Here is a 27,113-nt window from a genome sequence, read left to right on the forward strand (position 1 = left end):
TCGTCGGTGCCGGCCCCGTTGCCCAGGGAACGGGTTCCCGGCAGTCCCCGCGGCTCGGAGTTCATCCCCGCCTCCTCCGGCCCGGCCGGGCCGAAGAGTCCGGAGGGGCTGCAGCGGGAGGTGAGTCCCGCGACGCCGCCCGCCCCACCGCCCGGCCCCGCGCCCCTCCCTCGGCCTTCCCGCCGCCGCTCACGCAGCCCCTGGGCCACTCTCCCTCGCCTCAGGGTCTCATTGCCCATTTCCCTCCCTTTCCCGGACTCCGTCTCGCCCGTGCCGGACCGCCGAGGCCGAATGCCATGGCACACGAAGCGCCGGGCTCCGTGCCCGGCAGAAGCTGTCAGTCCGCCGAGGGAGTGGTCGTCGCCCACCTCTCCTGGGCGCCGCGGGTCGGCCGACGCCTCCCGCGGGCCCTCCGCCCCAAGCGACCCGGCTCGCTCGCCCCTCCCCTTCCGCGCTTTCCCTCCCCTGTGCCGCACCCTGGCATCCCTTTTGCGCCGCGGGCCCGAGGCGCCGAGCTCCGTGGTCTTACGATTGACGCTGCGTCTTATCCCCCGACCCTCTCAGTCCCTGTCCCTTCATCCGCCCACCAGCGCCTGGCACCACGCCTTGGCATGTACCCAGTAGGTGCTCAGTAAGTGTTCGTTAAATGGATAAATGAACGACTCGTCTCCCAGTCCTGCCTTAAGGCCTCAGAGGCAGAATAGTGAGTGCAGGTTGAAGAGTGGGGTACCCTCGAGTCAGACCCGGCTCACAGCGCTGCCCCTTCCTAGCTGTGTGCTCAGGGCAAGTGATGTCTCACTAAACTTCAGGTTCATCATCAGTAAAGTAGGGATGGTAATAGTTTCTAGCTCTGGCTTGGTGGAAGGATTAAATGGGTCAGTGCGTGTGAATTGCTCAGCACGGTGCCTGGCACGCGGTCCATTTCAATAAAGGCTAGCCCCTGCTCTCCTTACCCACATACCCTACTTCCTTTTCTCTTCCCTTCCCTTTGTTCTTCCTCACTTTCTCGCTGAGATTCAGGAATTTTATTCTGTTCTGTTGCTTCTGTTAACATTTGTAGGCAGAGTGTGGGGTACCAGCATGCATGCACCTTTGCCTTACCTGCTGGAGTGATAAGTTGCCCTTGGGGTTAACTTCCTCCTTGTAGCCAAGGTCTTGAGAACTTTAAGGAAAGGAGTTCTGGAAATCCCCAAACCCAGATCCCAGCATGGGCAGAATCTGGGAATAAAGCCACTGCAGCCCTTGTGGTCACCAGTGACTCCTGCAAGGAGCTGCAAGGCATTTTGTACTTTCTTTCACCCAGCTACAATGTACCTTGACAAAGCTCTGACCTTGCTTTTTTTTTTTTTTCCCCAACATCTCTTGTTGGTTCATTCAGCAGATAGTTATTTGGGGCCTGTTGTATGCCAGCCACATACCAGCTTCTAGGGATGCTGTGGTGGACCAGACAGACCCAGTCCCTGCCCTCAGGGAGCTTTCAAACTTGAGAACCAGCAGGCATAGATACAGGGGATGCTCTATTTGAGTTTTCAGGACTGGCTTGGAGACTGGTGGTGGGATAAGGAAAGTCCTCTCCTGAAGGAGTGACTAGTAAGCAGCTTTTGTTAGGTTTAAGTTATTTTGTTGTCACATTGTCTTTTTCAATAGAAGATTGGCTCCTACTGGATTTGTTTTCAGTTTTCTCTTAGAGAAATTACACTCCAAGTTTGAGGAAGGTCTCATTTCTTATTAGCTTGTATGTAGTTTGAACAAAATAGCTCCTAGAACTTAATGAGGAAAAAGGGAAGGAAACAGGCGTCAGGCAGAGCAGTTAATTAAACTTAGAATAAGTGAAGAACAGATGAGGAAACTGTTGCACACATAATGAAGACAAGCTTCGGAGTCAAGCATGGAGAGATTTCTAGATATAGTGGAGCTCAAGGAGCTTGATAGAATCCAGAGGGAGTAGTTGATGGCTCTGTGAACTGCTGAGGTGGAAGTGAGCTGTTGTTCCAAGTGTGTGTCAATTTTAAATGAACGTATTCTTTGGATCCAGACATAAGAGACCAGTGAATTTTTGCATAATCATGGACGTAACTGAGGTAGAGTGGCTTTATATTTTGTTCTGTCATACTTGGGGAATTCTGGCACAGTGTTTTGAGGGAGATTAATTCAACAAATATGTGTTGAGCGTTGATTGTACCACACTCCCTATTGGTCTTTTGAAGCCGCTGCAAATTTGTGGATGAACAGGATGTAGATGAAGACTAGAAAGAAGCCATTGAGGAAGATAGAGAACAAATCATGATGGTGCCCTGTGATAACTGCCCTCATAGCGTTCTGTGAAAGAGGGAGGCTGAAGGCTTCCTGTGGAGAACTTGTTCTTACAAGATGCGTATGGGGGACGGGGAAGGAATGAAAGGGACTTTGCAAAGACACACAGGTCATGGTGTGTTCAGGGACTGTGGTGGGAAGCTCACTGTGGCTGCAGTGTGGAGTATGTGGATGGAAGAGTGGCCTGAGATGAAGCTGGATGCGGACTGGTTTGTTGAACTGCTCAACTTCATGCTGTCATCAGGCTTTAGACTCTGAGCACTGGCTAGCCAGCGGGCTTGGGATCAGAAAAGTGACAAAACCTCATCTGGAAGATAAATGACTGCCTCCATCTCATTATGTTCAGCCATAAGATTTTACCATTTAAAAGAACAGTGGATGTTGTAGCCAGAGTTTAAAAATAGACTGTATGGGAGGGAGACGCAAGAGGGAGGAGGTATAGGGACATATGTATATGTATAGCTGATTCACTTTGTTGTACAGCAGAAACTAAAACACCATTGTAAAGCAATTATCCTCCAATAAAGATGTTAAAAAAAAAAAAGACCCTGCAACAGGGAGTGACTGTCACTTCCTAGAGATTTTGGAGAGACCCCTTAAACCATTAGAGCTGTCAGGGGGCTCTGGCAACTTGCGATCGTTGTACTAAGTGGATAATTTAGACTATGTGTTACTAGTCCTAGCTCCAGTTTATAAAACTGCCCATCAGGCATTTGGGTGCTATCAGTCAGCGTGAAGGTCAGCTCCCACCTTCCAGGTATATGGGATTGTGGTGTTAATGGGGGAGAGAATTATCCTGCCTCAAAGAAGAATGTTTTGATGTTTTATATTTTTAATGGAAATATTCAGAACCACGGAAGCATTATTGATTTTAAAGATTGGATTGAGAATATTTTTTTGCAGTAAGACCTGAAGTTAACATTTTACTTATTCATTCAACAAATCTTTACTGAACATCTACTCCGTGCCAAAGATATTGTTAACGTACGAGGCTTTTCATTGGTAAACAAGAGAGGGTTTATGTTGCTTACATTCTCATGAGAGAGATGATCATTAAACTGTTTATCAAATAAAGTAATTAAAGGTTGTGATGAGAATTATGAAGGACATAAACAAGATGATATGTTAGAAGGAGGAGGGGACTGATGGATACTGTAAGTGATCTGATCAGGGAAGGCCTTTCTGAAGCCTGGTGTGTGGAGAGAGATGAACGATCGTAGGGGGAGTAGTCAGTTCTGAAGCCTGAGGAGGGCAGAGTGGACCAGTGGAGCTAGAGCTTGGGGGATGAGTGGAGAGAGGTGGAGATGTGATGGGGGAGCCAGGAAGGGGTCAGACCACACAGCCTGTAGGCCACAGAAGGGTATTTGCTTATTCTCAGAGCTCTGGGGAACCACTGTAGAATGTTGAATAGGGTGAGTGGTATGAGATCCACCCATTTCTCTTTCAAAGAACTTCTTTTTTTTAGACACTTTTTTTCAGAGCAGTTTTAGGTTCACAGCAAAACTGAGGGGAAGCTACAGAGATTTCCCGTTTACTCCCTGCCCCACCCATGTGCATAGCCTCCCCTTTTATCAGCATCTCCCACCAGAGTGGGGCATTTGTTACAACTGATGAACCTGCACTGATACAGCATAATCACCCAGAGTCCATCGTTCACCTTAGGATTGGTGTTGTGCATTCTGTAGGATTGGGCAAATGTATAGTGACATGTATCCATCTTTATGGTGTCAGTATTTTTATTGCCCTAAAAATCCTCTGTGCTCTGCCTACTTATCCCTTTCCCTCCCCCACACAAACCCTGGCAACCACTGATCTTTTTACTGTCTCCATAGCTTTGCCTTTTCCAGAAGGTTACAGAGTTGAAATTATACAGCGTGCAGCCTTTTCAGATTGCCTTCTTTCACTTAGTAATGTGCACTTCAAGTTCCTCCACGTCTTTTCATGGTTTGATAGCCCATTTCTTTGTAGTGCTGAATAATATTCTAGTGCCTGGATGTACCAACGTTTATTTATTCATTCACTTACTAATGTGCTAGTTGCTTCCAGATTTTTACAATTATGAATAAAGATATTGTAAACATTCTGGTGAAGGTTTTGTGTGGGCATAAGTTTTGAACTCGTTTAGATAAATACCAAGGGCTGCAACTGCTGGATCATATGGTAAGATTATGTTTAGTTTTGTAAGAAACCTTCAAATTGTCTTCCTAAGCGGCTGTACCATTTTGCATCCCCACCAGCAATGAATGAGAGTTCCTGTTGCTCCACATTCTCACCAGCATTTGGTGTTGTCAGTGTTCCAGATTTTGACCATTCTACTAGGTGTGTGGTGGTATCTCGTTTTAATTTGCATTCTCCTGATATATGATGTGGAGCATCTTTTCATAGACTTATTTGACATCTGTATGTCTTCTTTGGTGAGGTGTTTATTAAGATCTTTGGCCTGTATTTTTTTTTTGCAGTACGCGGTCCTCTCACTGTTGTGGCCTCTCCCGTTGTGGAGCACAGGCTCCGGACGCGCAGGCTCAGCGGCCGTGGCTCACGGGCTCAGCCGCTCCGCGGCATGTGGGATCTTCCCGGACCAGGGCACGAACCCGTGTCCCCTGCATCAGCAGGTGGACTCTCAACCACTGCACCACCACCAGGGAAGCCCTGGCCTGTATGTTAATTGGGTTGTTGAGTTTTAAAAGTTCTTTGTATATTTTGGATAACAGCCCTTTATCAGATAGGTCCGTTTTGCAGTTTTTCTCCTAATCTGTGGCTTGGCTTCTCCTTCATTTGACGTTGTGTTTTGTAAAGCCGAAGTTTTAAGTTTTAATGAAGTCCAGCTTATCAGTTGCTTCTTTCTGGACCATGCCTTTGGTGATATTATTTACAGTGTCATCTTACACCCGAGGTCATCTAGGTTCTCTCCTATATTTTGCCGTCTAGAAGTTTTATAGCTTTTGTGCTGTACATTTAGGCCTGTGATCCTTTTTTTGGGGCTGCGTTTGGTCTTCGTTGCTGCGCGCGGGCTTTCTCTAGTTTCCGAGTGGGGCCTACTCTTCATTGCGGCGCTTGGGCGTCTCACTGTGGTGGCTTCTCTTGTTGTGGAGGACGGGCTCTAGGCACGCGGGTTCAGTAGTTGTGGCTCACGGGCTTAGTTACTCCGTGGCATGTGGGATCTTCCCGGACCAGGGATGGAGCCCATGTCCCCTGCATTGGCTGGTGGATTCTTAACCACTGCGCCACCAGGGAAGCCCCTGTGATCCATTTTGAGTTAATTTTTGTGAAAGTCTATGCCTATATTCACTTTTTTACATGTGGATGTCCAGTTGTTCTAGCACCATTTGTTGAAAAGGCTGTCTTTGCTCCATTGTATTGCCTTTGCTCCATTGTCAGAGATCAGCTGGCTGTATTTATGTGGGTCTATATCTGGGCTTTCTCTTCTGTTCTGTTGATCCATTTGTTCTTTTGCCAGTACCACTGTCTTGATAACTGATGCTTTATAATAAGTTTTGCAGTTGGGTAGTATCAGTCCTCTAACTTTGTTTTTCTCCTTCAATATTGTGTTGGCTATTTTGGGTCTTTTGTCTTTCTATACAAACTTTAGAATTATTTTGTTGGTATCCACAAAATAACTTATTGGGATTACACTGAATCTGTACATTCAGTTGGGAAGAATTGACATCTTAACAATATTGAATTTTCTTATCTGTGAACATGGGATATCTCTCTATTTATTTAGTTGTTCTTTGATTTTGTTCATGTGAGTTTTATACTTTTCCTTGTATAGCTCTTTACATATTTTGTTAGATTTATACCTAAGTGTTTTGTTTGGGGGGATGCAAATGTAAATGATACTGTGTTTTTAATTTCAAATTCCACTTGTTCATAGCTGGTATATAGGGAAGTGATTGACTTTTGTATATTAATCTTGTATCCTGAAACCTTGCTATAATTGCCTATTAGTTTCAGGAGTTTTTTAATTGATTCTTTCAGATTTTCCACATAGATAAACATGTCATCCACAAACATAGTTTTATTTCTTCCTTCCCAATCTGTATACCTTTTATTTCCTTGTCTTATTGCATTAGCTGGAACTTCCAGTAAATGTTGAAAAGGAGTGGTGAGAGGGGGACATCCTTGCTTTGTACCTGATCTCAGTTGGGGAAGCTTTTTTTTTTTAATTTATTTACATATTTATTTTTTATTTTTGGCTGCATTGGGTCTTCGTTGCTGCGCGCGCGCTTTCTCTAGTTGCGTTGAGCGGGGGCTACTCTTCGTTGCGGTGCGCGGGCTTCTCATTGCAGTGCCTTCTCGTTGCGGAGCACGGGTTCTAGGCGCATGGACTTCAGTAGTTGTGGCACGTGGGCTCTAGAGCGCAGGCTCAGCAGTTTGGGCGCATGGGCTTAGTTGCTCTGCGGCATGTGGGATCTTCCTGGACCAAGGCTTGAACCCGTGTCCCCTGCATTGGCAGGTGGATTCTTAACCACTGCGCCACCAGGGAAGCCCAGTTGGGGAAGCTCTGGGTTTCTCAACATTAAGTGTAATGTTAGTTGTTAGGTTTTTTTTGTGGATATTCCTTATCAGATTGAGGAAGTTCCCCTCTGTTTCTGGTTTACTGAAATTTTTGTCATGAATGCATGTTGGAGAGCTGATTCTTCTTTTTCTTGTTTGTTTTGTTTTTTGGGTTTTTTTGGTGTGTTTTTTTGGGGTAATAGCTTCATTGAGATTTCACATACCATATATATTAACCATTCAAGGTGTACAATTCCGTGTTTTTTAGTATATTCACAGAGTTATGCAACAGTCAGTTTTAGGACATACCACCCTAAAAAGAAACACCATGTCCTTTAGCAGTCATGCCCACCCCCACTCTCTTCTCTCAGCTTCAGGCAGTCATTGCTTTCTGTCTGTAGATTTGCTTATTCTGGCCATTTGCTATTTCATATAAATGGAATCATGCAAATGTGTGGTCTTTTGTGTCTGGCTTCTTTCACTTAGCATAATGTTTTCAAGGTTCATCATATTGTAGCATATATCAGTACTTCATTCCTTTTTATTACTGAATAATAGTTACAATGTTTTGTTTATCCATTCATCAGTCGATGGACAGTTGGGTTGTTTTACTTTTTGGCTTTTATGAATAGTGATATGAAATTCTGTATACAAGTTTTTGTGTAGACATACGTTTTCATTTCTCTTAGGTATATAACTAGGAGTAGAATTGCTGGGTCATATGGTAACTGTACGTTTAACCTTTTGAGGAACTGCCAGTGACTGCCGCATTTTATTTTCTACCAACAATGTATGAGGGTTCCAGCAATGTTCCAACAATGTATGTGTTTCTCCACATCCTTGTTAACACTTATCTGTCTTTTTGATTATAGCCATCCTAGTGAGTGTGAAGTGATATCTCGTGGTTTTGTTTTGCATTTTCCCTGATGATTAATGATATTGAGCATCTTTTCATGTGCTTATTGGCCATTTGTATGTCTTCCGGGGAGAAATGTCTATTCAGATCTGTTGCCCACTTAAAAATTACCTTTTGGGCTTCCCTGGTGGCGCAGTGGTTGAGAGTCCGCCTGCCGATGCAGGGGACACGGGTTTGTGCCCTGGTCTGGGAAGATCCCACATGCCGTGGAGCGGCTGGACCCGTGAGCCATGGCCGCTGAGCCTGCGTGTCCGGAGCCTGTGCTCCGCAACGGGAGAGGCCACAACAGTGAGAGGCCCGCGTACCGCAAAAAAAAAAAACCAACAAAACAACAACAACAACAAAAAAACCTTTTAATTATTAAGTTTTAAGCATTTCTCATATATTCTGGATACAAGTCCTTTGTCAGATGTATGATTAACAAGTATTTTCTCTCATTCTGTGGGTTGTCTTTTTACTTTTCTTGATGATATCCTTCAGAGCACAAAAGTTTTTAATTTTGTTGAAGTCAGAGAGCTTATTCTGACTGCTCTGTATGAATCCGGATTCCAGGGACAGGTGTAGAAGCAGGAGAGCAGTTGTTACAAGAACAATGCGGTGGTCCACGTGAGAAGTGTACTGGATTTGTCTCAGGCATGGCCACAGAGTTGGTGAGAAGGGGCCAGCTGTGAGGTAGGTTAGGACATAGAGCTGATGGAACAAGGTGAGGGATTACTGTAGGGGTGAGGGAGAGGGAGAAATCATGGATGAATGATAGGGTTTCAGCTTAAATAATTTTGATCCAAAATTTGATTATGCTGTCTGTTACCTGCTACAGAATTATGATAGTTTTTAATGGAGTTTGGCCAGCGAGTCCGGCACTCCCTTCTTACACATTTGAAATTGCTTTTGGTTGTATGATCACTGATTGTGCCAAGGAGATGGTTCCAGAGACGCTGACCTTCCATATTTTCCTCTAATACTGCCTACGCCACCTCAAATAAACATATTTTCTAAGTGAGACTAGTGTGCCTGCTTTACCAGTGCAGTTTCAAGGCAAGTCCTCTGCCCCCTTCTAACCAGACTGCAACCTCAAAGCCCCCTCTGTGTAGAGATTATGGAACTCTCAGTGAATAGTATCAGTTCAAGGGAATGAGTTTTTGAAATCTAGATGTCATAATTTGACAGGGCTACTTTGAGGAAAAAGACTTTTAAAGGAGGAACTAATATCAGCTGACATTTGTGAAGTGCTTCTCTCCTCTGCTTGCTTCCTAGGAGATCTCATCAGCTAAAGTGGAAATTAAAACACTTTGAGAAAATCTTGGTTTATGAATATAGCGTGTTCTCTTGGTTTATGACTATAGTGTGTTCTCTGCAGTTTTTTTATATGGTCACTAAAAATCTTATTCTAGGGAAGTATTTAATGACATGGCAAGTGCTCATGATTTATTAAGTGAAAAACCCTGTGTGTGTTTACACACATGTAGCTATATCCTATCTATATATGTAACATGTCTCTATGATGGGATTATGAGTGGCATTTATTTCATTCTTTGTACTTTTCTATATTGCTATGTTTTTGATAGCGAACATTTATAACTTTTATAAAAATAAAATTTTATTTTAAAAACATCACGTAAATTGTGGCACATCAGTGTTTGTGTGCACACACCCATCAAGGAAATACATCTTTTCCTGCTCCTGTGATGCCCTTCTGCTTGAAGGTGGAGAGGAACTGTTGAAATGAGAACATTTCTCGCCTGTAAAGTGGAGATAACAGTGGTGCCAACCTCCTGAGGTTTTTTGTGAGGATTTAATGAGTTCGTGTGTGAAACAGTTTCTGTTAAGTAATAGTGTTTACTGTTACCACTGTTGCTACTTTCATTGTTGTTTTGGCTTTAGTGTCCTCCTTAAAATGATCTACGTGCTTTCCCAAGGTGTCTGACTGTGGCTGTCCTCGCTTGTGTTTGCCTGATAGCCGTTTCATTTTCATTTGATTTCGGGGTCATGTGGGTTTTGCCCACCTCTCTGGAGTACTTGTACAAACCAAAGATTGGGGAGCATGGATATCTTTTAGCCAAGGCAGTCTTGACCTTACAAAGTTGTAAATTTATGAAGTATGCTGCTGTATGGACAGGATCAATATTCACCGTCAAAATTTCACTTAAAATTATATGACCCTGGGCAAATTTCTGAACCTCCCAGAGCTTCAACTTCTGCTAAAAGAGGGTATATTAATGTTCTTAACCATCGCAGAGGGACTTATTACTGTTTACTTACCTTTAGGAAAGGTGTTTGTAAGTTACCCTGCCTGCTTCACTGGATGTTTTGTCTATCATGACTGTCAAATGAAATAGGAGTCTGAAAATGATCTAGAGGATTTTTATTCCAGCGTTGAACTGGGGCCATATTGGAGAAAAGAAGAAATTTTGTTTCTTTTCCATTCTTGAACTCACTCCTTCCTTGCAGATTTTCCTTTTTTTATAACTCATTCATTTATTCAATAAATACTTAGTGTGGGACTTCCCTGGTGGCGCAGTGGTTGAGAGTCCGCCTGCCAATGTAGGGGACACGGGTTTGAGCCCTGGTCCGGGAGGATTCCACATGCTGCGGAGCAACTAGGCCCATCCCATGCGCCACAATTGCTGAGCCTGTGCTCTAGAACCCGCGAGCAACAACTACTGAGCCCGCACATTGCAACTACTGAAGCCCACACACCTAGAGCCGTGCTCCACAACAAAAGAAGCCACCTCAGTGAGAAGCCCGCAATGAAGAAGCTGCAATGAAGAGTAGCCCCCGCTCGCCGCAGTTAGAGAAAGACCGTGCACAGCAACGAAGTCCCAATGCAGCTGAAAATACATAAATAAATAAAATAAATAAATTTATAAAAAAACTAATTAATTAATACTTAGTGCCTCCGATGTGCCTGACCCTTTTCTAGGTTCCAGGGGCTAGACAGGTAAGTGAGGTGGATGTGGCCTCTGCTCTTGGGCATACAGACCGTGGTGGAGGGGACCAGGCAGAGATGGCCATCAACAGGAGAGGAAGAGGATGCGTGGAGAAAGAGAAGCAGGGGGTGGGGATGTGATAGAGAGTCCTTTGGAAAGGGCTGAGGACTTGAAGGGCAACGGCCTAGATTCAGGTCTTGCCCGTGTGGTCTTGAGCAAGTCTTGTGACCCTCTGGCCCTCAGTAGCTTATGTAAAAGTTTTTTTTTTATTAGAATATAATTGCTTTACAACGTTGTGTTAGTTTCTGCTGTACAATGAAGTGAATCAGCTGTATGTATACATATATCCCCTCCCTCTTGGACCTCCCTCCCACCCATCTAGGTCATCACAGAGCACCGAGCTGAGCTTCCTGTGCTTTATAGCAAGTTCCCACTAGCTATCTGTTTTATGCTTGTTAGTGTATTTATGTCAATTCTCACCTCCCAGTTCGTCCCACCCACCCCTTCCCCTCCTGTGTCCACATGTCCATTCTCTATGTCTACGTCTCTGTTCCTGCCCTGCAAATAGGTTCATCTGTACCATTTTTCTAGATTCCACGTATATGCGTTAATAAACAATATTTGTTTTTCTCTTTCTGGCTTACTTCACTCTGTATAACAGACTCTAGGTCCACCCACATCTCTACAAATGACCCAACTTCATTCCTTTTTATGGCTGAGTGATATTCCATTGTATGTATGTACCACATCTTCTTTATGCATTTATCTGTCTTTGGACATTTAGGTTGTTTCCATATCCTGGCTATTGTAAACAGTGCTGCAATGAACCAGCTGGGGTACGTGTGTCCTTTTGAGTTATGGTTTTCTCAGGGTATATGCTCAGTAGTGGGATTGCTGGGTCATATGGTAATTCTATTTCTAGCTTTTTAGGGAATCTCCATACTGTTCTCCACAGTGGCTCTATCAATTTACATTCCCGCCAACAGTGCAAGAGGGTTCCCTTTGCTCCACACCCTCTCCAGCATTTATTGTTTGTAGACTTTTTAAAAATAAATTTATTTATTTTATTTATTTATTTTTGGCTGAGTTGGGTCTTTGCTGCTGCCCACGGGCTCTCTCTGTTTGCGGCGAGCGGGGCTGCTCTTCGTTGCGGTGCGCGGGCTTCTCATTGTGGTGGCTTCTCTTGTGGAGCACGGGCTCTAGGTGCGCGGGCTTCAGTAGTTGTGGCTTGCAGGCTCTAGAGCGCAGGCTCAGTAGTTGTGGCGCATGGGCTTAGTTGCTCTGCAGCATGTGAGATCTTCCTGGACCAAGGATCGAACCCGTGTCCCCTGCATTGGCAGGCAGACTCTTAACCACTGTGCCACTAGGGAAGCCCAGTAGATTTTTTGATGACGGCCATTCTGACCGGTGTGAGGTGATACCTCATTGTAGTTGTTTTTTGTTTGGTTGGGTTTTTTTTGGCTGAGTTGGGTCTTCGTTGCTGCGTGCAGGCTTTCTCTAGTTGCCGAGCGGGGGCTACTCTTTGTTGCGGTGCGCGGGCTTCTCATTGCAGTGGTTTCTCTTGCTGTGGAGCACGGGCTCAAGGCACACCGGCTCAGTAGTTGCAGTGCGTGGGCTCTAGGGCGTGCAGGCTTCAGTAGTTGTGGCATGTGGGCTCTAGAGTGCAGTGCTCAACTAAGTACATGGGCTTAGTTGCTCCGTGGCATGTGGGATCTTCCAGGACCAGGGATCGAGCCTGTGTCCCCTGCATTGGCAGGTGGATTCTTAGCCACTGTATCACCAGGGAAGTCCCCTCGTTGTAGTTTTGATTTGCATTTCACTAATAATTAGTGACGTTGAGCATCCTTACATGTGCCCCTTGGCCATCTGTATGTCCTCCTTGGAGAGATGTCTGTTTAGTTCTGCCCATTTTTCAATTGGGTTGTTTGTTTTTTTGATATTGAGCTCCCTGAGCTGTTTGTCTATTTTGGAGATTAATCTTTTGTCTGTTCCTTTGTTTGCAAATATTTTCTCCCACTCGGAGGGTTTTCTTTTCGTCTTGTTTATGGTTTCCTTTGCTGGGCAAAAGCTTTTAAATTTAATTAAGTCCCATTTCATTTGTTTATTTTTGTTTTTATTTCCTTTACTCTAGGAGGTGGGTCAAAAAAGATCTTGCTGTGGTTTATGTCAAAGTGTGTTTTTCCTATGTTTTCCTCTAAGAGTTTTATAGTGTCTGGTCTTACATTTAGGTCTTTAATCCATTTGGAGTTTATTTTTGTGTATGCTGTTAGGTAGTGTTCCAATTTCATTCTTTTACATGTAGCTATGCAGTTTTCCCAGCACCACTTATTGAAGAGGCTGTCTTTTCTCCACTGTATGTTCTTGCCTCCTTTGTCCTAAATTAGGTGACCATATGTGCGTGGGTTTATCTCTGGGCTTTCTATCCTGTACCATTGATCTATATTTCTGTTTTTGTGCCAGTACCATACTTGTCCTGATTACTGTAGCTTTGTAGTATAGTTTGAAGTTGGAGAGCCTGATTCCTCCAGCTCTGCTTTTCTTTCTCAAGATTGCTTTGCTGGGACTTCCCTGGTGGCACAGTGGTTGGGAATCCGCCTGCCAGTGCAGGGGACATGGGTTCGAGCCCTGGTCTGGGAAGACCCCACATGCCACGGAGCAACTAAGCCCGTGCGCCACAACTACTGAGCCTGTGCTCTAGGGCCAATGAGCCACAACTATTGAAGCCCGCGTACCACAACTACTGAAACCCCAGCACCTAGAGTCCGTGCTCCACAAAGAGAGAAGCCACAGCAATGAGGAGCCCGCACACCACCATGTAGAGTAGCCCCCACTCGCCCCAACTAGAGAAAGCCCACGTGCAGCAACAAAGACCCAACACAACCAAAAATAAAATAATAAATAAATTTATTTAAAAAAAAAAAGATTGCTTTGCTATTCGGGGTCTTTTTTGTTTCCGTACAAATTGTAAAATTTTTTGTTCTAATTCTGTGAAGAATGCCATTGGTAATTTGATAGGGATTGCACTGAATCTGTAGATTGCTTTGGGTAGTATAGTCGTTATCACAATATTGATTCTTCCAATCCAAGAACATGGTGTATTTCTCCATCTGTTTACGTCATCTTTGATTTCTTTCATCAGTGTTTTATAGTTTTCTGAGTACAGGTCTTTTGTCTCCTTAGGTAGGTTTATTCCCAGGTATATTATTCTTTTTGTTGCGATGGTAAATGGGATTCTTCCCTCAATTTCTCTTTCTGATCTTTCATTGTTAGTGCATAGGAATGAAAGAGATTTCTGAGCATTAATTTTGTATCCTGCAACCTTACCAAATTCATTGATTAGTTCTAGTAGTTTTCTGGTGTCATCTTTAGGATTTTCTATGTATAGTCTCATGTCATCTGCAGACAGTGACAGTTTTACTTCTTTTCCGATTTGTATTCCTTTTTCTTCTCTGATTGCTGTGGCTGGGACTTCCAAACCCATGTAAAAGTCTGTAGGGTAAGGATTAAATGGGTGAATGAACACTTCATAAAGTATAACACGCTGTGTGATGATATATAACATGCTTCCCTTTATTGAGGGAAGCTTTGAATCCAAATTTTCAAGAGGTGTGGGTGTCAGTGCAGAACAGATAGGAGGTGTTGTGTAGCTGGTGTTCTGAGTTCTGTGGAGGCTGTGGCTATCCAGCCGGGGGACACGTTTCTCCACCACCTCGACACAGTGAGCTTATTCCTACGTCTGGATTGGTCCACTGTTCTTCTAGTACAGTGTCTTTACTGTTTCTTTTCCACACACTTTTTTTTTTCGCCATGCAGCTTGCGGGATCATAGTTCCCTGACCAGGGATCAAATCCGTGCACCGTGCAGTGGAAGGGCGGACTGCCAGGGAATTCCTCTTCCCCCCATTCTGTCCTTCCTGGTGGGCTTCAGAATTTTGGATGTTTCCAGTGAAGCTTTCTCCACTCTCTAGTCCACACTGCTCTCTCCCTCTTCTGATAGAGACCCACAGATTAGCACCTAATCACATCTGGTTTTATGTCTCTTTACAGTTTCTTTTGCCTCCCTAACTAGATCATAAGCTACTTGAGATTAAGAACTGTTTTTAATATTTTTTCCACCCCTTTCCCTCCATAGCATTTATCACAATATAAATTACAGGGGCCAGCACATATTGAAGTGAGTTTTGAATTAAAATGCTCAAAAGTGATCTTAATGGCACTTGGTTACTTTCTCTGTTTAATTCAGCTCTGACTATAATTCATACCCACCTGAAAGTTCCTCGTTCCCACTATTATACCTGACTTATCTTTGCATGACTAGATGTTGAAAGCATTATGATGCCTTGTTCTTCAGCCCCCAGGTTTCCCTAGATGCCCGTTAAAATTCCTGTCCTGCTTGAAGATCATCTGTGGAAACGTTGGCCATGGCATCCGTATCAGAGTCTGTTACATTCAGAGAGTTCTGCCCTTTGTACTATCTCCTCAATGCCATTCCCACAAAGATCCAGAAGGGGTTCCGCTCCATAGTGGTCTACCTCACGGCCCTGGACGCCAACGGGGACTACATTGCCGTGGGCAGCAGCATTGGCATGCTCTACCTGTACTGCCGGCACTTGAACCAGATGAAGAAGTACAACTTCGAGGTGAGTCTTGCTTGTCCTCACCTGAGCATGTGTGAGCCCTGGCTAATGTTTAACATGCTTGTGAGTTCCAGGATGGGGTAATTTACTTCTGATTTGCTAGAATATGGCCTGAGTGCCCTTCCCAAACAATACTTTATGACCATTTTTTTTTTTGCCGTACGCGGGCCTCTCACTGCTGTGGCCTCTCCCTTTGTGGAGCACAGGCTCCGGACGCACAGGCTCAGTGGCCATGGCTCACGGGCCCAGCCGCTCCGCGGCATGTGGGATCTTCCTGGACCGGGGCACGAACCCATGTCCCCTGCATCGGCCGGCGGACTCAACCACTGCGCCACCAGGGAAGCCCTCTTCATTCCTTTTTATTGCTGAATGCTATTCCATTGTATGGATAAGACCACATTAGCTATCGATTCCTCATGGACGCTTTTTATTTCTGTTTATTTCTATCCTAGTTTTCTGAGAGTTTTTATCATGAATGAGTATTGAAATTTGTCAGATATTCACTTGAATCTGTTGTGATGATATGATTTACTTCTTTATTTCCTTCTTTATTTATGTGTTATGTTACATGAATTGAGTTTTGGTTATTATTCCAACCGTGCATTAATCTTTTAAACCCCATTTTGTCATGATATATTATCCTTTTCTTTTTGGCCTCGTGGCATGGCTTGTGGGATCTTAGTTCCCTGAACGGGGATTGAACCCAGGCCCTGGCAGTGAAAGCACCAAGTCCTAACCACTGGACCACCAGGGAATTCCATATTATCCTTTTTTTTTTTTTTTAATCTTGCTGTATTCCTTTTAGTAATATTTTGTTCAGATTTTTTGTGTCTGTATTCATGGAAGAATATTGGTCTGTAGCTTTCTTATGATGTTTCTGTCTGGCCTTTCTTATTATACACATATCTAGTGTTTTCATTCTATATTTAACTACTCAAGTTGGACATTATTATTATTATATTTTATAGTCACTGTTTAGATTCCCTCACACTTTTGCCAACGTCTTTACTCACCATCCCTTGTTACATCTCAGTTCTTCCCTTTGCAGCCATTCTCCTTCTTGCTGGAGTACATCCTTTATTTTTTAAATTTTTGGCTGCATTGGGTCTTCGTTGCTGTGCGTGGGCTTTCTCTAGTTGCGGTGAGTGGGGGCTACTCTTCATTGCGGTGTGCAGGCTTCTCATTGTGGTGGCTCCTCTGGTTGCGGAGCACGGGCTCTAGGTGTGCGGGCTTCAGTAGTTGTGGCTCACGGGCTCTAGAGCGCAGGCTCAGTAGTTGGGGTGCATGGGATTAGCTGCTCCACCACATGTGGGATCTTCCCGGACCAGGGCTTGAACCCGTGTCCCCTGCATTGGCAGGCGGATTCTTAACCACTGCGCCACGAGGGAAGCCCTGGAGTACATCCTTTAGTAGTTCTTGTGTTGAAGTCTTTTGGTGGTAAGTACTCTTGATTTTTTTGTTTGTCTGAATGTCTCTCTGTCTTTGAATTGTTTAGAGGTATACTATTCAAGGCTAACAGTTTTTTCCTCTTAGCACTTTGAGGATGATACATCTCAACATCCATTGTTGAGATGTCTTTTGTTAATAATTGTTCATATTTAGTTATTTCCCTTTTTTCTCTGACATATTAATATCTTCTTATTGCCTTTGAGGTTTTACTGTTTCACTACAAAATGTGTATGTGTGTATTTCTTTTCGTGAGTCTTGTTCAAGGCTTGTGCTCCTGAGGATATAGGTCTTTCATCAGTTTTGGATAATTTTTAGCCCTTATCTCTGAAGATGTTTCCTTCTCCTATCCTCTGTTTTCTTTCCTTCTGGAATCCCAATTAGATGTAGGTAGGACCTTCATATTCTATTCTCTATGACTTTTAACTTATCTGTCATATATATATATATATATATATATATATATATATATATATTTTAGATTAGGGGTGGAAGTCATTTACAATTTCTTTTTTTTTTTGGAAAGAGACTCCACCTCTATTTTTTAATTTTAATTTTATTTTATTTTACATGTTGGGGGTAGGAGTTTATTAATTAATTAATTTATTTTTGCTGTGTTGGGTCTTCGTTTCTGTGAGAGGGCTTTCTCTAGTTGTGGCAAGCGGGGGCCACTTTTCACTGCAGTGCGCGGGCCTCACTGTGGCGGCCTCTCTTGTTGCGGAGCACAGGCTCCAGACGCACAGGCTCAGTAGTTGTGGCTCACGGGCCTAGTTGCTCCGCGGCATATGGGATCTTCCCAGACTGGGGCTCGAACCCATGTCCCCTGCATTAGCAGACAGATTCTCAACCACTGCGCCACCAGGGAAGCCCATCTGTCATATTTTTTATCTTTCCTTTGCCGCACAGATCTGTCATCTAGTTCAATAATTTTCTTTCATCTGTGACTAGGCTGCTATTTAGTCTACCCCTGAGATTTTATATTCTTTTGATTCTTTTTCATTTCTGTTATTTCTGATAATAGTTTGGTCTTATGTTTCAATTTCTTTTTACATTTCTTTAACATTTTTAAGCATATTTCTTTTTTATTACTGAAGCATAGTTGATTTATAATGTTTCAGGTGTATAGCAAAGTGATTCAGTTATATATTCTTTTTCACATTCTTTTCCATCATGGGTTATTACAATATTGAATATAGTTCCCTGTGCTATATAGTAGGTCTTTGTTGTTTATTTTATGTATAGTAGTATCTGTTAATCCCCAATTCCCAATCCTTCCCTCCCCTTAAGCATATTTCTTTTATGTTCTGGGTCTCCTCACTCGACATGAAATGCTTGAGTCAGGATGAGGAGTTGTCCAATTCTGTTATTGCTTTCTTTAGTTGGTTCTTCTTGAGGGGACCTGTCTCCCTGTGGTCATGTCTAATTGTGAGGTATGTGGCTGATCCTAATATGTGGGAGTGCTGAGGGGCCTGGGTTGAGACTGTTCCACAGATGGGGTTGATGGTCACTCTGCCAGCCACCTTGGAGTGCTACAAACACGGAAGCATGTCAGGTGAAGTGCCTGGCCTGAAGGTTCTTTTCAGTGGGAAGGGAGAATAAATTCAAACTCTGGTGCTGGATACGGCAGCTTTGTGATTACAGAATCTTTTTTATTCACTCCAGTCAATGCCTGAGATAAGACAAAGGTCCTTGTCAGCTTCGTTTCCCAGCAAATTGATTTTCCCCTAGTTTACACTTTCACTGAGAGTTAGGTCTTCAGGGATTCTGGCTTTAGCAGGGGATGTCAGTTCCAGCTCCCCACGTCACCTGGCCTGAAGCCTTGTCCTCATTAACCGTCCTCACCTCAGAAAATCAAGGGTCTAGGCGTTGGCCAGATTGCCCTATGTAGCCTGTAGCTTCAGGGCTGGCTTCCGTTCTAGTTTGACAGCATTCTTTTTGTTTTCGGCTCTTGTAGATTTTCTTTACTTTTCTAGAGATCAGCTATGCGTTTAAAAGAATGTTTTATGTATCTTATTCCACATTTCTAGGTGTTTGGAGAGGAATGTTTTTCAGAATAGCTAGAGTGTTATACTGTGAGAAGTTGAAACTTCTTATTTTGTTTCTGTCTGAAGTATAGTTAGATATTGATAATCTGATTCTTCGGATGTTTTGGTTCTTAAGTCAAGAACCAAATCTATTTAATAATCATATTAAATAACCTTAAGTCAAGTTTAGTACATTGGTTTATTAAAAAGCACGTGTACAAGCATTGCATATAGATATTCAGGCTTCCAGCCCATCTGAGCAATGATTTTGAAACCATTCATTCAGGAAAATTACACAACCGTTTTGATTTTGTGCTATGATGTGGCAAGATCTCCAATAAGTGATTTTGATTCCTGTTGTAGTAGCAGTTTTTATAATTACAAATTCCCAGGAAAAATATTCTCTTTTTAACATTCTGTTGCCATGTCAGACGATACACATCTAAAGCATGTTATGTTACTTTGTTCCCTCAAAGCAGAGATGGAACCATCACTCACATTCCTGCACTCCTTTCATTCTCCTCCTTTCCCACAGCCGACCACACCTTCCATCTCCATGGCCATGGATCTGCTCAGAAGGCATAGGGCAGCGAGGCAGAGCAGGGCCTCTGTAGGGTCACACTTGGGTGTGAGTCCTGACTATTGATTCTCTCTAGCTTTGTGACCTGAGACAAACCACTTCACCTTTGTAAAATGAGGATAACTCCAGCACCTGCCCTCTTGGTGGTTTGAGGACCCCAGGAGATGATGCCTGTGAAGTGCTGAACAGGGTGCCCAGCACAGGACACGCGCGACTGGCAGAGCGTCCCTTACAGAGAGAGTCGATGTGCTCTGTCATCACTGCTGCCCTCCTTCTGACCGGGTCTTCATACTCTTCTTTCCTCTTCAGGGTTTACTGCCCTTGCACCTGTTCAGTTTGCCACATCCCTTGACCGGGCGCATACTACCTCCACCTGAACTATCGCAGGAGGCTCCCAGCTGGTCCTCCTGCCTGGTCCCACGCCTTCCTCCTTCCATCCTGTTCCTAATGGGGTTACCAGAAACACCTCTGACTGATACACCTGCAAAAGCAGGCATCTTCAAGGGTCCCCCTTTTCCTTCCTGTAGCTTAAGATCCAGGTCCCTTACCCTGTATCACGACGTGGCACCAAGTGTAGTTACAGCCCATGAACATCCACTGCAAGCTGTAGAGTGGCAGGTGAAAGTGAGCTCAGTCGCTGCCACCCCGACTCGTGGGGGGCAGCTCTTCATGTGCACGTCTCATTGCTGCAGCTCAGCTGTGAGCGGGCAGGCCTGCGCCCTACTGTGTATTACCACTCAGTCCCCTGAATGCACAGATTGATTACCATCTAAATTACTGCATCAGGGATCAAAGTGGCTTATGGAAGATCTTGCCATATGTCTTAGCGAGGTCGAAATGGTTGTGTAATTTTTCTGAATGAGTGGTTTCAAAATGAAAAATGATCATTCAGATGCTCTGGAAGCCCGAATATCTGTACTCAGTGCTTGACATGTGCTTTTTAATAAACCAATGTATCAAGCTTGAGTTAGTGTTATTTAATGTGATTATTGATATGAGAACCAAAACACGCCAGGAATCAGTTTATAAAGCACTCCCAAATGTATTGTCTCACTGATCCTCAAGCAAGCCTGTGTGGCAGGTACACACCATGGACTACAGTCGGTGGATGACTTGTCCACGTTGAGAGAGAAGAAAGGAGAGCTTGCGTCTGGGATAGCTCTTCTGACTCCAGACTCCAGTTTTGAGGGGAACTACCTCTCCTATCCAAGTTCCTTAGTACTCTCTTGATAAGAGCTCAATGTAGTCATACTTGATTGAACAGTATTTCCTTTCTCAGAAATGCAGTTTTAAAATTTTGTCATTTCAGGGACTTCCTTGGTGGTCCAGTGGTTAAGACTCTGCACTTCCAGTGCAGGGGATACAGGTTCAAATCCTGGTCAGGGAACTAAGATCCCACATGCTGTGTGGCACAGCCAGAAAAAAACACAAAAACAATTGTCATTTCAAAGATAAAAAACCTAGAAAGAAAAAGAGATTAATTATCTTTCTGAATTGTATACATTTTCAATCAGGAATATATATAGGCTGCAGTCCAATGAGGTTTTCCATTCCATTGGTAGGTAACGTTTCATAGTCTGAAAGCTGGCCTGGTGACAGGCCCATTTGTTTTGTTTTTTTGTTTGTTTGTTTTTAACATCTTTATTGGAGTATAATTGCTTTACAACTTTGTGTTAGTTTCTGCTGTATAACAAAGTGAATCAGCTATGTGTACACATATATCCCCATATCCCCTCCCTCTTGCGTCTCCCTCCCACCCTCCCTATCCCACGCCTCTAGGGGAACACAAGGCACCGAGCTGATCTGCCTGTGCTATGCGGCTGCTTCCCACTAGCTATCTGTTTTACATTTGGTAGTGTATATATGTCCATGCCACTCTCTCACTTCGTCCCAGCTTACCCTTCCCCCTCCCCATGTCCTCAAGTCCATTCTCTACGTCTGCGTCTTTATTCCTGTCCTGTCCCTAGGTTCTTCAGAACCTTTTTTTTTTTTTTTTTGGATTCCATACATATGTGTTAGCATACGGTATTTGTTTTTCTCTTTCTAACTTACTTCACTCTGCATGACAGACTCAAGTTTCATCTACCTCACTACAGATAACTCAATTTCATTTATTTTTATGGCTGAGTAATATTCCATTGTATATACGTGCCACATCGTGTTTGCATCTTTTTTTAATTAATTTATTTATTTTTGGCTGCATTGGGTCTTTGCTGTGCTCTGGCTTTCTCTAGTTGTGGCGAGCAAGGGTTGCTCTTCATTGCGGTGCGCGGGCTTCTCATTGTGGTGGCTTCTCTTGTTGTGGAACATGGGCTCTAGGCACATGGGCTTCAGTAGTTGTGGCATATGGGCTCAGTAGTTGTGGCTCGCAAGCTCTAGAGCACAGGCTCAGTAGTTGTGGCGCATGGGCTTAGTTGCTCTGCGGCATGTGGGATCTTCCCGGACCAGAGCTTGAACCCGTGTCCCCTGCACTGGCAGGCGGATTCTTAACCACTGCGCCACCAGGGAAGCCCGTGCCACGTCGTCTTTATTCATTCATCTATTGATGGACATTTAGGTTGCTTCCATGTCCTGGCTATTGCAAATAGTGCTGCAGTGAACATTGTGGTACATGACTCTTTGAATTATGGCCCATTTGTTTTTGAATGTTTCCTCTTTCAGGGGAAAACGGAATCCATCACGGTGGTGAAACTGCTGAGCTGCTTTGATGACCTGGTGGCTGCAGGCACAGCCTCTGGGAGGGTTGCAGTCTTTCAACTTGTATCCTCGTTGCCAGGAAGAAATAGACAGGTAAGTACTAATCATTTTAGCATTTCTTAACTTCTTGGCAAATTCCTCATGTCTTTTAAAATGAGGAGTCCTCACATGCCAAGAAAACACTTGCTCAGAAAAGCCTCGCTCTGTGCTCTTTATAATCAGGTGACGTTTTTGTTCCTGGTAGGACACTTGGCAAAGAGCATATATGGGTAATTTTGCTTAATATTCTCTGGCTCTTCTCTGTCAGTTTTAAAGGTGGACCCTTGTGCAGGTTTTTGCATGGAAACAACTTGGGAACACCAGCTTTTCCATAAACGGGAGGGATTGCGTACCACCTTGTTCACATCTCACAGTGTTTATCCTTGTCTTTTTCTTGTGTGTATTTTCATCGTTTATTCATAGCTTCGGAGGTTTGACGTCACTGGTATTCACAAGAATAGCATAACAGCTCTGGCTTGGAGCCCCAATGGAATGAAATTGTTCTCTGGAGATGACAAAGGGAAAATAGTCTATTCTTCTCTGGATCTAGATCAGGTAAAATTATTTTCAGAAATATTGGTTGTCTTATATTTGGAGAAGTTGGTCAACTTGAATTTTTGGTTATTGTCCCTTTTTAAAATTTTTATTTATTTATTTATTTTTTGTCTGCTGTGCCGGTTGGCTTGTGGGATCTCAGTTTCCCAACCAGGGACTGAACCCAGGCCACAGCAGTGAAAGTGTGGAATCCTAACCTCTAGGGCACCAGGAACTCCCCATTGTCCCTTTCTAATCTCAACTGTTGTTTGTAACATTTTCTTTCAAGGGCTTTTCTAATGCTTTATAAGCTTCTACTTCTGTATCTAAAGAATTGGCCTTTGTTTCTTCTGGAACATACACTTTTTTTATTCTCCTGTTTTCTATTGCTACCAATTAGAAAAGTAGCCACTATCAAACGTATTTCCTTGGAGAGTTTGTAGGAGGATGTGAAGCGTCTACAGTCATGACTATTGTCGACTGAAAAAAAAAAAAAAAAGCACAACCTAAAAGTCGAGAATTTTTATTCCGCGGACTTACTGAGGACTTAAGCCCGATAGACAGTCTCTCACATGACTCTGAGGGACTGCTCCAAAGAGATAAGGGAAGAGCCAGGATATATAGGAGTTTTGCACAAACCAGGTAGTTGAACATCAAGATTTCTGCTAATTAAAGAAAAAACAAACATCTCAAGTTAATGACTTTAGCGCTTTTCTATGTATGGGAAGATACCAGAGTCTGGGCTCATTGAAATCATTCCTTTGATATACACCTTAACTGTCTAGGGCCAGTAAGTATCCTGTTCTTTTCTGTCTTGAACCCCTTCAGCTGCACTGTTGGGGGAGGCTGCAGTGGCTGATAGCTGCAACATCCTTTGTTCGTCTGTATGGCGGGCAGCATTCTTTGTCCACACTGTGGACAGAGGTCAGTGCTTCCAGTGGGTGGTGAGCTCACCCCCAGCCAAGCTCTGGTTGTGTGGGATAGAGTGGTGGGAAAGGAGGAGGGTTGGTGGCAGCAGGGAACCTAGCCCCACCCTCGTATTTGTCCTTTTATTTAAGCCTCACGACAGAGCCCTAAGCTGTGTGTGCTGATCTTCAGTCAGTAGAGAAGGAACCCAGGCTCCAGGGGATCCAGTCATGAGCTGATGCCTGGCAGAGCTCAACTTCAAACCTAGGGTGTGCTCCCATCGCGCATGTGGCTTTCTGCCTGCCTGTGCTTTGTCTTGTCATACCTCTGCTCAGTTAGAATGAACCCCTTGGGGGCACGGTCCTTTCGTTTTCTTATTTGTAGCCATCATTCCTAGTGCGTCTAGGAATTCAGCAGTTACTAGCTGGATGACTTTTAGTCCCTCTGATCCAAGACTGACCTGTCTTCTACGAATATTCTCTAGCAGTAGTTCTCAAACATTTTGGTCCCAAGACCCCTTTACACTTTACACTCTTAAAAAGAGGATTCCAAAGAGGTTTTGTTTGTATGGGTTTTATATCTACTGAGTGTACTATGTTAGAAGTTAAAACTGAGAAATTAAAAAATTTTTATTAATTTTATTTTGAAACAATGAACTCATTATATGTTAACATAAATAACATACTTTTGTGAAAATAACTATTTTCAAAACTACTGCTGAGAATTCCCTGGTGGTCCAGTGGTTAGGACTCGGCACTGTTACTGCCGAGGGCCTGGGTTCAGTCCCTCGTTGGGGAACTAAGATCCCACAAGCCGTACGGCGCGGCTGAAAAAAACAAAACAAAGCAAAACAAAACTTCTACTGCTGTTTGCTAGAGTAGCATGGGTTTACATTTTTGCAAATCTCTTTAATGTCTGCCTTAATAGAAGACAGCTGGATTCTGCATTTAGTCTGTCACAATACATTGTTTTGGTTAGAGTATGTAAAGGAAATCTGGCCTCACACAGACATGTAGTGGGAAACAGGAGGAGTATTTTAATAGCCCTTCCAGAGAATTGTGGACATTCTTTAACCACATCTCCAAATTGACTAATGGTAGTTTCTTTAAAGGTTGGTTACAACGTGGAATCTGAAAGCATATAGATGAATTTTTCTTGCTCTGTTACAGTGAAATCTATTGGTCTGTCTTGCACTTAGAATGGCTCCTTGACCCACGTGTGATTTTGTAACATCTTGCATTGATCACTTGGAAAATACTGACCTACTGAGTGATGCACATCTTCCAAATGTTGAAACATTTAATTATATAATATCAAAGAAAGCACCTTTGTTAATATCGCCATCATTCTGATGAGAAAAGTCTTTAGCTGTTGGGAATCTGTCAGGTTCACAAGGGTGGATACAAGTTTTCAAATTCTAATCTTCACTTGTAAACTTGCATTTTGTTATCAGCAACAAATACTGTCACTTATTTCCCCTGAATTGACAGGCTTACTTTGTTCTTTCTGAGAAAATGCCTGCCAAATACCCAAGTTTGAATAATTATAGTATTTCAAGTAAAAATGTATTTTGTGAAAAAAAGCAGCTGGTTGAGCTCACAGCTCATACGACCGCACAAGTGCTTCCTCCTTGAGAACCGAAGTGCTTCAGCATCAGCAGGAGGGCTGCGTGCGTGCCCTGTTTTGTCACACAGAATACAAAGATAGGCGTACACAAGAGTCAAGATGAGATGGAATTATCATTTTCCTGCGTCAAAGACCTTCTGAAGTGAAATTCATGTTTTTGCTGCAAGTGCACAGTGGCTAAGGGCACCGTGGCAGCTACCGGATTTTGGTGCCCTGCTCATCTTGGGCCCGTTTGAGCTTTCAGTAGCTCTACCAACCATCAGTACAAACCACAGCTTGGTGGAAAAGGCAGATAAAACCTAGTATTATAATGAAAATGGTTTTGACCTCGCCTGGGGACCCTCAGGGACTGTGGACCACACTTTGAGAACTGCTACTCTCCAGGGAAACATTTTGTTAAGGTTTTAAGGGTCCGCATATTTGTACTTTCCTGCTGTCACTCCCCCAGCCTGAGTTGCACAGAGGGGACACTGCTCATGCATGATGTCAGGAAATGGAGAGAAAAATCACATGCAGAAAGCACTATCCTTAGCGTGCTGATCGTTCTTTTCCCAGCTTTATTGAGGTTCTGATCATTGTTTTTTGGAGACACAGGTATTTCATGAGATTTGCAAAAAAGACGTGTGTTTTTGCACAATACGGTACAATAAATGTAATTCCATTACAAGCTAAGTCAAAAATTGAAAAGCTACGGTCTGCATAACTGCAAAGGTGGGAGGGAAATCTGGCTTGATGTCCTTGATGTTTGCGGGGTAGTGGGGATTTCCGTCTTGATTGTGCTGGTGGTTACATAACTGAATGCATTGGTCAAAATGCATAGAATTGTATATCTAAAAAGAGTGAATTTTACTGTATGTACATCTTGCCAGTGGATCTGATTGCTGCTCCCTCTTTCCCTGCAAAGGTCTATGACATTGCATCAGTATTTCTAAACAATTAAAGAAACAGGTTCAGGAGAAGAGGGCTTATAGCAGCAGATATTTGACACCAAGAAATATAGTTTGTGTTAGCAGTAAAATGCCTTCTAGAACTTTACTTTGTTCTTCAATATACTTAATACCATTTTAATTTCTTTCTAACCTGTTTCTTCTGACCCTTTCAGTAGGCAAGGATATAATGTCCCCACGATTGCTTTGAACCCTTTGTGGAGGAGGAGTGCGATATGGACTTTGACCGTTGTCACAGTAATATTATAGAAAGCCCCACTGTGTTCTGTTGGAATTAATAATACACATGGTGCAACATATTTCTGCTTAATCTTTATGGATTCTTCTTTGAACCGTGTACTGAGAACATTTTTAAAAAATTATACAGAATTTGTAAATGTTTCTTGGCCAACTTGATGTAGCCTGACATAGATGGTAACCCTGACTGTTTTCTCATTAGTGAGGACTTTTGCAAATAATTTCATTGCAGTGGGTTGACATTGAATCCAGTGAGAATTAAAGCATTCGTTTTAAGGTAGACATTGACCAAAGTCAGTGTCAGGCACAGGAGGGACACGGGCCAGTCCTCTCAGACTGACGTGGGGTCACTGTAGCCTGCTGCGCCGTGTGCCTCACCTGTGAGCCTCACCTGGCGTCTCTCCGCAGGGCATCTGTCACTCCCACCTGGTACTGGAGGAGCCGGCTTCCATCGTGCAACTGGACTACAGCCAGAAGGTGCTGCTGGTCTCGACTTTACAGAGAAGTCTGCTTTTCTACACCGAGGAGAAGTCTGTCAAGCAAATCGGAACACAGCCAAGGAAAAGGTGAGCATCGCTGGTGTCGAGGCTCGTGGTGACGCGGCTCCAGGCAGGTCCCCAGCCTGCCCGCCACATGTGGCTGCTGCAGTCTGCTCCCTGCGGGCCCCCTCCTCCACAGCCCGGGTAGGAGGTCAGGGGTCAGGCTCAGGGTCGGGTGGGAGCTCGCCCCTCACTCCCTCCGCGTGCCGCGCCATCGTGAAAATGGAGTGACCTCGGCAGGGGAGGTGC

The 27,113-nt window shown here is 43.8% G+C and overlaps 1 protein-coding gene across 2 annotated transcripts in view; it reads left to right on the plus strand.

Annotated features, from left to right (window-relative positions):
• The first annotated feature begins 9 nt into the window (after positions 1-9).
• TECPR2 (tectonin beta-propeller repeat containing 2) overlaps positions 10-27,113 on the plus strand; it is a 95,863-nt gene continuing 68,759 nt past the window's right edge. For both annotated transcript variants that reach the window (XM_027120618.1, XM_027120619.1), the window contains exons 1-5: positions 10-120; positions 15,004-15,292; positions 22,001-22,129; positions 22,499-22,630; positions 26,734-26,891. In XM_027120618.1, the coding sequence (XP_026976419.1) occupies positions 15,074-15,292; positions 22,001-22,129; positions 22,499-22,630; positions 26,734-26,891 (638 nt within the window). In that variant the 5' untranslated portion in view covers positions 10-120; positions 15,004-15,073. The remainder of the gene's footprint in view (positions 121-15,003; positions 15,293-22,000; positions 22,130-22,498; positions 22,631-26,733; positions 26,892-27,113) is intronic.

The sequence above is a fragment of the Aethalodelphis obliquidens genome, unplaced genomic scaffold, assembly GCF_003676395.1.
Source record: "Aethalodelphis obliquidens isolate GAN/ISIS:26980383/991018 unplaced genomic scaffold, ASM367639v1 scaffold21, whole genome shotgun sequence".
NCBI classification, from domain to species: domain Eukaryota; kingdom Metazoa; phylum Chordata; class Mammalia; order Artiodactyla; family Delphinidae; genus Aethalodelphis; species Aethalodelphis obliquidens.